Below are 9,654 nucleotides of genomic sequence, written 5' to 3'. Positions count from 1 at the left end.
AGTATTAAAACTTTCATGTTTTGACTAAAAGCTAGTTCAGTACGTATCAAGGTGAATAAACGCAACTAACTTAGAGTACTGTCAAAACTGTCCACTAATTTACTCCTAGGGCAGTCAGGGTATTTTCATCTTTTCACAGGCTATATTGCTCCGATTGAGCTGAAATTTTGTAGGAAACCATAAAATGTCATTATCTACAATTTTCATGTTTTGTGCTAAGCCTAATTCGGCTTCTAACATGATGAAATAGAATCGGGCAGAACTGAAGCTAAGATTTCCAGAAATCTAGAATTTTGCTATATTCAAGCTATACCTCTCATTTTTACCTTGAAACTACCACTACTATCTCCTTTACAAGATTATATACCACATATATACATCATACAACTCCTAACCCATAAGAAACCCTAACTCAAAAGTCATCCATCTAATCATCAAAATCATTTGAAACAAGCATCACAAGCACAATACTACCATTAATACCCAACTTGATCATGATTAATGGGGAAAGAAAAGTTGATCAGCCATTATACCTCAAGACAAGAGCTTGCAAGAATGATCCTCCACCTTTCCTTGAAATTTTTTGTTCCTTAAGCTTCCTAAGCTTCCAAACTAGTGATTGATCGGTTTAGTTTTTCTTGTTTGCAATAAAAAGGTTGGATTCAAGGTTGAAAATGGAAAACTCTCTTCACTCTCCTCCCTCTCCTCCCTCTCCTTGCTCTCGGCTGACCAGATAAAAAATGAGGAAGAATGAGCTCAAATGAGGGATAAGAAGGCAAGACAAAAGGTTGGTCAAGGAACCATAGGTGATTGACACTTGTCATCACCAAAACCAACTAAAATTTTATTTTATTTTCCTTGCATTTTGGCCACATTTTCGGTTATATGGCTGAGGATGAGGGGGGGATATTTTGCAAAAATATCAAGGGTATGTGGTAGTAGGGAAGTGGTGGTCAAGTGGTGGGTTCAATCGGTAATGATCGATATCCGTCGGTTCGAGCCGATTTTTCTTAAATCGCGTATACTAAGGTTTTTGCCTTCTAATCACTAACTTATTATTATCACTTCAAATCATATATTATTTCCTCATCCAAAAGTCACTCTTACCTACCAAATTTGATCCTTACTCCGTACCGAATAGTCACACTACGGAAAAATGTGTAAACCCTAATTCGCTCTAACTTGAAAACGGACAACGAAACCCTTACTTCTATATTCATTTACACTCATTGTAGGGTGATTGGTTAGTAGGGTCATAATAAATGAATAATTCCCAAATAAAAGGGTATTTTTAAGAAAAATATAAAGAATTTTACGGGTCCTCACATACTGCTTTAATCATCATGGTGACATCCTAAACTACATTGAAGCCAGCTATGATCAGCTAAAAATCCCTGCAAATTGTTGTTGTATTCAACTTGGACCAAAAATTGTTGCTTCGGTCTCTTAGTTTGGACCAAAGCTATATCCAGTTTGAAAATCCTTACTTGTATAACAAATAATGAGTTCATCCAAGTAATAGTGTGTATTTTAGTGTATTTGTATGTGTAAAAACGTATTTCAAAATAGCTTAAGAAGTGGGTGTGTGTTTGTATTTGTGAGTGTTTTAGTGTGTGAAATTTTTTTTTTTGGTATGTAAAAATGTATTTGAAAGAGTTTATGTATCAAAATCTATTAATTAATATATTGAGTCATATTTGAGTCATGGGTTTGACATAATCCAATATGACCCAACCCAAAATTAACCCAATCTAAAGTTGGGCAGGTTGGGTATAACCTATTTAAATGAAAACCCAATACAACCCGTTCAAAATCCGCTCAACCGCCTAATTGCCAGTATAATTGTGATGAATGAGATAACCTCCTCATTTCTTAGAGCTTGTATTTTGAAAAAAAGAAAAAAAATGCATCACCCCTTGTCCTCTCAAACTTTTCTTTTTCATCATTCTTTGAATATTAGTCAAAGATTCAATGGACAATGTTAGACTAGTTCAACGATGACCATAAACTCTTTATGACTCAAATATTAATTTCACTTTACCGTCTCTACTTTCTATTGTATTAGCACACCATCAATTTGAGTTACATATATATTTTGAATTCAACAATAAAAAAGTGACTTTAAAAATATAATATATCCAAACGATTTTTCAAATATAAAAACTCCTAAAAATCATGAGATAAATCATCTTTTAATTTATGTCTATCTTATAAATTATATGTCGATTTGAGTAGAACTTTTCATATACTGTTGCATACATATACTCGAGATTTTTATATCCGTTCCTAGATTTCCTTCCTTTCTTCTTTCATCTTTTGCTTTAGCCCTTTGTCTATTTTCTAGTGTGATTGTTTAGTTATTGTTTTTCATATAAAAATCTAAAGTAGTTGACCATTATTAACAATAGGATGGCTATGCACAGTGTCCTTCAAGGATGGTAGTTGAGAACAGGAATTAAACAATGGAAAAAGTATCTTTGAATTCTGACAAATAACGCTGGGCTAGATCAGCCCTTGGCTGAAGGTGGCTGTCAATATCATTGTCGTCTTAAATGTTTCAATTCAGTAGGTGATGGACGTCAATGCTGGAGAAAGTAGGCAGGACTGAAGGAGCATAATTTTTAAAGGTTAAGGTTAATAATCTAATTAAATACTTCTGGATTATGTATAACAATAATGATACACTAATGCCATTGAATTAATCGTACTGCAAAGGAAGATTAATAAAATTGGACTAGGTCTGAAGGGTTACACGTGTGTAAATAAAGTTGGATAAGTTCCTAATGCAAAAAAAAAAAAAAGAAAAGAAAAAGTAGTTGGGTAAGTTTGATTATGGTATCTCTAAATTCCGTAAATACCGATCAGATAACAATTTGTACCAATACAAGTTGGCTCGATTGATAAGAACAGACTATTTTCTTACAAAAGGTTGCGTGTTCAAATCCCACCACCAATGTGAGAGTTCTGTTGTTGGGTGATCTCACTGTCTTATGAGTTGAGTTACAACTTCTAAATTTATAATGCTGTTGTACAACCTTTGGCAACTATTATTGATTTATGCTCCATTCTTTGTATGACAAATACCTAATTTTCGATATATACCACTTAATCAAGTTCATCTTCTAATATTTAATTAAGTAAATAGGTTTCATTTTAGTCACTTATTATATGTCGACTCATGTAAGTAATAAGCCACATAATGAATAGGTCTCATTTTATTCAATTTATTATATGTTGTAAGTCACACATCACATAATTAATAGGTCTTTTTTTAATCATTTATTATATACCGTCTCATGTAAGTTATACACCACATCATCAACAAGATATGTAGTGTAAGGTCAAGATTGGCCAAAAGTGATAGATCATCTCCTAATATTTAGTTAAGTAATAGGTCTTATTTTAGTCATTTATTATATGTCATCTCATGTAAGTAACAAGCCACATATTGAATAGGTCTTATATGTTTTATTTAATTTATTATATGTTGTAAGTTATACATCATATATGATTAATAGGTCTTATTTTAATCATTTATTGTATGTGGTCTCATATAAGTTATATACCACATCATCAAGAAGATAGGATCAAGATTGACCAAAGTGATTTTTGTTTTTTGTGCAATAATAAGATTGTGATTCCAAATTATAAGTTGGGTTTTAAGTGTGGCCAAAAGTGAATATATATATATATATATATATATATATATATATATATATGTATAATCAATATTAGTAGCTTCAAAGGCGTGAATTATTTCAATAAATTATACTAAACAATCCCGGCTTATAATCGTTTGAGCCTTTGATCCTTGACATTGTAAGTTGTAAGACGGGGGATATTTTCAATATCTAAAAATTCCTTGTTGCTCATATTTTGCTCCCTATGTATTCGTTAGAGTTTTTTGTTCATTTCTCATAGACTTTCCATTTTAATTAACTTGCACACCACTGCCAAAACGTATAAATTGAAATTACCACTGCTAAAAGAAAGAGATAATTTTATCAGTATGAGATAATTTTATACATTTATTTCACCAATGTATCTTATATTTAACTAGTTGAGAGCATTAGGTAATTGAGATGTGGAATTTAAATTTCCAAAAATTTAAACACAATGAAGTCAGATCTCTTGCAAAATGGAGCAGGGATTCGACCGTGGCAGTGCTGCCAATCCAAGAACAAGGTGCAAGAAATATTGCACGTTAAAATTTGGCCATTTCTGGCTCGAAAATTAATTTGTAAAGATGAATTGGTTATCAACTTATAAAATGTATTTACACAATATCACGTGTTTCGATAGCAGATTATTTGTAGAAAATTTTAAAATAATGTTGTAGTAGTTTTTGTGATTTGATGTACGTAAAATACAAATTTGATTAAAAATAAAAAATAATTAAAAAATGTCAATAATGCAATCAAAAAATATTTTTAAAATAATGAAGTTCAAGTTTGTTTGGATTGTGAATTATTTTCAAAAATTTATTTGTTTGCATCATTAACACATTTTTTAGTCATCATTTTATCTTACATGCATCACATTAAAAAAGTGTTAAAGTATTTTTTTTCAAAAAATTATGCCAAATAATCTGTCATCCAAACACATTTGGATACCCTTTTCCTTGTAAAAAATTTTGAGTATTGTTCATTATCCATTTATTTCTTTAGTGTGTATTCTGTTGTATTTGTTTGCATTAAACTCACCTTTTCGCATAATTGCAAGTGTTTCAATAATTTGATTTCAGTCCCAATAATTGCATAGCCTCTGATTTAAGCCATTCCAGCAAATTTTTTTTTTGCACCCAAGGCCAAATTGATGACAAAATTAGATTGATTGCGATCGCATATGCTCATTTCTGCGCTACATATACTAGAGACAATTTCACACAGCTCCCCTTATATTCAACGTAATTGCAGAAAATTCCCCTCTAATTATTTTAATAACATATAGACCCCCAAATTCTCATTCAATTTTTTTTGGACTTAAAAGAAGTTTTAGAATCAGAAGAGCACAAACATGCCTCTCAGCAGATTTTCCATCTTACATTTACTTAGAAAACTGCTACAGTAACAAAGAAAACCAAGCCCCCGCTTCCCCCACCCCCAACACCAAAAAAAAAAAAAAAAAAAAGGAAGAAAAAGTCAAACTTGTTGCTACATTTAAAATTCTGTCATTTTCACACCTGTTTCTTGCTTTCTGACCATGGAAGAGACAGCTAAAAGTCCTCCTTTGAGAAGTATCTTGTTTGATGAAAGTCTTTACTTCAACTAGCACAGTATACTTGACACCAAAAAGAAAACTAACACAATAGTCTAGTTCTACTCTTCAAAGAAACTGTTGATGGAAGCAGAGGAGATGGACGTCAATCCAGAAGAAGAGAGTTTACTTGGTCATTCTCCACCAAGAAGGACAAAGGGAGGTCTCAAAACCATGCCTTTTATCATAGGTAAGCAAGCCCATGTTATCTTGGAGTTGCATTTATCTTTATTGGACTGAAGTTTTGATCTTTTTCTTTTACCCTTTTTGGGTTTATCTATTTTGCAGTGAATGAAGCATTTGAGAGGTTGGCAAGCCAGGGGCTAATGCCAAACATGATACTCTACTTGACAAGAATCTATCATTTTCAAACTGTCACTGCTTCAAGTATACTCTTTATCTGGTCTGCTCTGTCCAATGGTTTGGCCCTCTTTGGTGCTTTTCTGTCAGATTCTTATTTGGGTCGGTTCCGGGTCATTTTTCTTGGATCCATCTCCAGCCTTCTTGTGAGTCCCTTGTAACTTTTTCTTTGTTTGGTGATCAATTTAGTCTATTATGTTTGTTTGTTTTTAAGTAAAATTTGCGTCTTTGAAATGGCCCAAGTTTTGTTATTATGTTAAATTGTTGTGGAATTACTCATCTGTGCATAATTTTGAGCCAACATTTGCAAGTTTTGTGTATAAAAATAAACAATGAAGCGATTCTGTTGCTGTTTCTTGATAACATCTTTCTTTAGGGAATTGGGAATTTGATGACTGAGGAATATAATTAATGTGGTCCAAATCAAAAGTTCTTCCTATCATTGTTGTCAATGTTAAATTTTCTTGGAGTTAACTATTATAGTAAAGAAGAATCAGGGTCAATTCCACTGCAAATTGAACCTATTCAACTAATTAGCACCAGATGCTACTACTTATTCACCCTTAAATTACAAAAATTTAGGGGCAGTTTTCTTGATGTTGAAGAAGATGAAACAAACCTTGGTAAATTAACTGATGGATGGAAAATGTAGAATACCTGCACTGTGATTCTGCTATACGCATAAATCAGTATAATGTCTTATTAAGGTAAATGAAGGCGAAGAAAGGAGTGAAATTCAGATTTGAGTTGCTTGAGAGGTGAATTTTGAGTGGCTACTTTGAGGTATGTCCACTAACTGATAGTAATCTTAAAGAGGGTTTCAAAGTTCATCAGCGTGTAGTCCTGTGTATGGAGTCAGTGTCTTTGGTTCCCCGTTCGGTAGCTTATCTAAGCTTTATTTTGAAGATGATAGATTACTATATTAACACTATAATATATTTTCAATCCAGAATTTCTGAAGAAAAGTAGAGTCTGTAGAGCTAGCCTGTAAGAAGAAGTTAACCAAAAGATCAAACAAAGTCTCTAGAACGTTGCTTTACTTTTTGTCTTAGCCACAGTTACAGAGAGCTCAAAGCCAAATAATTTCTCTTGAATATGTTGCTTTATGCGCATGTGCAACTCCAAGTCATCAGAATTTGCACAAATTTGTGACTAATCAAGTGCCCAAATTGTTTGTATGGATGTGCCTCCTAAGGGGCTGCATTAAAAGGTTCCTCCTCTCAATATCCTGCAAAAGGAAAGCTATCTTGAAGATTAGCTGATAGGATTGATAAAGTAAAATAGACAGGAAATATTAGTTGGATACCAGGTTAACTTTGGCTGAGAACTTTTCAACCTTTTGTTGAATTAGAGACAGATTTATCATAGATGAAATGCTTGTAATGTATCCTTTGTGAAGCAATTAGGCTGCTTGTTTGCCGAAGTAGAAATGTTGATTATGTACTTGTGCTGTCACATATGCATGCAGACAATCTGTTTGACTGTGCAATGACATGATATGATTTGGTAACATACAACTATCAACATATAAGCTTCTAAGCATCATTAGGAAAGGTGGAATAGAAATATGACAAGAATAGTTGCTTTTGGATCCATATGTAAAAGAGAATCTGTAAAGTAAGATCATCTCAATGCTGTCATATCTAGTACTGGTATGCATGTAGTTATTGGTATGCCCGATAGGGCATTTGTCTTTTTTATGGTGTTGATATGTCATAAATATTTGGTATTAGGGTAAGATTGTGGGGATTGAAATCTCTGTCCCCTTTTTGGTTGAAAATCAATATATTGTCTGTTTGTGCAGGGAATGATTCTTCTGTGGCTGACTGCTGTGGTTCCACAATTGCAGCCTTTATCTTGTGACCAGTTGAAGCACAAGTGCAGTGCTCCAAATGGAGCTCAAATCATTCCCTTGTTGTCTTCATTTTTGCTAATGTCTGTTGGAGCTGGTTGTATTAGGCCTTGTTCTATTGCTTTTGGTGCGGACCAATTTGACAACAAACAAAATCCCAATAATGAGAGGGTTCTAGAAACTTATTTCAACTGGTATTATGCTTCTACAGGAATCTCAACTGTTCTTGCCATGACTGTTATTGTTTACATCCAGGATCATTTGGGTTGGTCAGTTGGATTTGGAATCCCTGCCATTCTCATGGTTTTCTCTGCTCTGATGTTCTTAATTGGCTCCTCTCTTTACATCAAAGCAAAACCTAGTGAGAGCTTGTTTACTGGATTTTTTCAAGTCCTTGTGGCAGCCTTTAGAAAGAGAGAGATTCAATACCCTTTGGACGAAGAATACAAGTGTTACCATAGAACCCGGCAGTCGAAGCTTCTATCACCCACTGAGGAGTTCAGGTACAGCTGCTACATTTTTAGATGCCATTACAATAGTAAAGTTTCTCAAACTCTTGAGACTTTTAGATATGTTGATATTGACAGCCTCTGACACAGACTGCCAGTCAGTTTTTTAGAGAATACACTGCAGTTAGTATGATTGTTTACAATAATTGGATGTTAATTGGATAATCAAAACATTTGTATCAATCTGGATCTTGCTCGGAAACGTAGTTATCAGACAGAGGAGTTGCTTTCTCCTTTGTGAGAGAAAGATAATAAAAATACTTTTTGCTTGATCAGTATAGCCTACAATAAAATCACTTTGACATTTTTTCAAGTAGGATCCTTGGTTGTTTTACTTGATGCTTTAAGCACTGGTACAGGTGTTTAAATAAGGCTTGTGTTGTTCAAGACCCCGACACAGAGTTAACTTCAGATGGATTAGCTTCAAATCCATGGAGACTCTGCAGTGTGGAACAGCTTGAATCACTTAAGGCTCTTCTCAAAGTCATACCCATGTGGTCCACAGGCCTTGTACTTATATTGACCATGGACCAAGGTTTTCTAACACTTCAAGCAAATTCCATGGATAGGCACTTGTTCTCAAATTTTGAAATTCCTGCAGGATCCTTTAGTCTGTTCATGATAATTACTTTAACAATTTGGGTCGCATTTTATGATCGTGTACTAGCACCGCTATTGGCGAGATATACTGGTAATCCGCAAGGACTAAGTCCCATAGTACGGATGGGCATGGGGCTGATTATGTCATTTATCGCAATGGTATTGGCAGGTGTAGTCGAGAGCATAAGGCTGAAAAAAGCAGTTGAGGAGGGGGTTGAGGATGATCCTGATGCTGTCCTGGACATGTCTGCTATGTGGTTAGTGCCACAGACGGTATGCATTGGATTGGCTGAAGCTTTAAACGCAATTGGACAGATACAGTTCTTTTACATGCTGTTCCCCAAGAGCATGTCCAGTGTTGGAGTGGCTATGTACACATTTGGGATGGCTCTGGCTAGTCTGATTGGAAGTCTTCTGGTGAATATTATCAATAGCATTACTAGTCATGGTGGTAAAGCAAGCTGGTTGGCCAGCAACCTGAATGAAGGTCATCTTGACTACTATTATTGGCTGCTCGGCTTCTTAAACTTAATCAACTTTTTCTATTTTCTCTTTTGCTGCCGCTTCTATAAATCTCCTCACAACAGCAATATGCTATCTAAAAAGGTACCAGAAAAAGAATCTGGTTATGCTCCTTTACCTTCAGCTTGATGAATATGTAATACTAATGTTGTCCCTCTGCTACAATTTATGTATCTGCAGTGATTACAACAATTCTAGCAATAAATATGATGAATGTAGGAAATAATCTTTATCACTATTTTTGCTTACTTCTGCTCCTTATGCTGTTACTCTGAGAAAAGAGTTGTACCTAAAACTCTGCACGTACATTCCTTATTTGGATAATTTTTGGATGCGGGCCTTTGAGTTTGATTTGCCCAATTTACCTATTAGAGCAGATTTGGACGCGACGGTTTTGTGCCTGCATTGCACATCATTTTGGATACAACGTATTCAATTTTTTCTTGTGTTTGAACTTTATGCTGGATGGTAGTATTGCTTTACGCTAAGGTGATGTTTAAGCTGCTTCAAATTTTTTCTTTTATCTGTTCTATTGTATTGGGTTTTGACAAGTCC

General features: G+C 34.3%; 1 protein-coding gene across 2 annotated transcripts; it reads left to right on the top strand.

Moving 5' to 3' along the window:
* The first annotated feature begins 5,200 nt into the window (after positions 1-5,200).
* Positions 5,201-9,337, top strand: LOC113705434 (protein NRT1/ PTR FAMILY 1.2-like). 2 transcript variants are annotated; one of them, XM_072061746.1, is made up of 4 exons: positions 5,201-5,446; positions 5,545-5,762; positions 7,466-7,971; positions 8,337-9,337. In XM_072061746.1, the coding sequence occupies exons 1-4, from the start codon at positions 5,341-5,343 to the stop codon at positions 9,226-9,228; spliced, it is 1,722 nt and encodes a 573-aa protein (XP_071917847.1). In that variant the 5' UTR covers positions 5,201-5,340; the 3' UTR covers positions 9,229-9,337. The 2 variants fall into 2 exon arrangements, with proteins under 2 accessions (XP_071917847.1, XP_071917846.1); XM_072061745.1 differs by having other exon boundaries at positions 7,421-7,971.
* Positions 9,338-9,654: the final 317 nt, after the last annotated feature.

Source organism: Coffea arabica, chromosome 8e, assembly GCF_036785885.1.
Source record: "Coffea arabica cultivar ET-39 chromosome 8e, Coffea Arabica ET-39 HiFi, whole genome shotgun sequence".
Taxonomy (NCBI): Eukaryota; Viridiplantae; Streptophyta; class Magnoliopsida; order Gentianales; family Rubiaceae; genus Coffea; species Coffea arabica.
This window is presented reverse-complemented; position numbering and strand designations above follow the sequence as displayed.

Excerpts from the sequence above, each read along its gene's own strand:
- LOC113705434 (XM_072061745.1), top strand. The coding sequence starts at position 5,341 with ATGGAAGCAGAGGAGATGGACGTCAATCCAGAAGAAGAGAGTTTACTT. Across the intron at positions 5,447-5,544 it reads AACCATGCCTTTTATCATAG|TGAATGAAGCATTTGAGAGG; the intron begins GTAAGCAAGCCC and ends TCTATTTTGCAG. Across the intron at positions 5,763-7,420 it reads GATCCATCTCCAGCCTTCTT|GGAATGATTCTTCTGTGGCT; the intron begins GTGAGTCCCTTG and ends CTGTTTGTGCAG.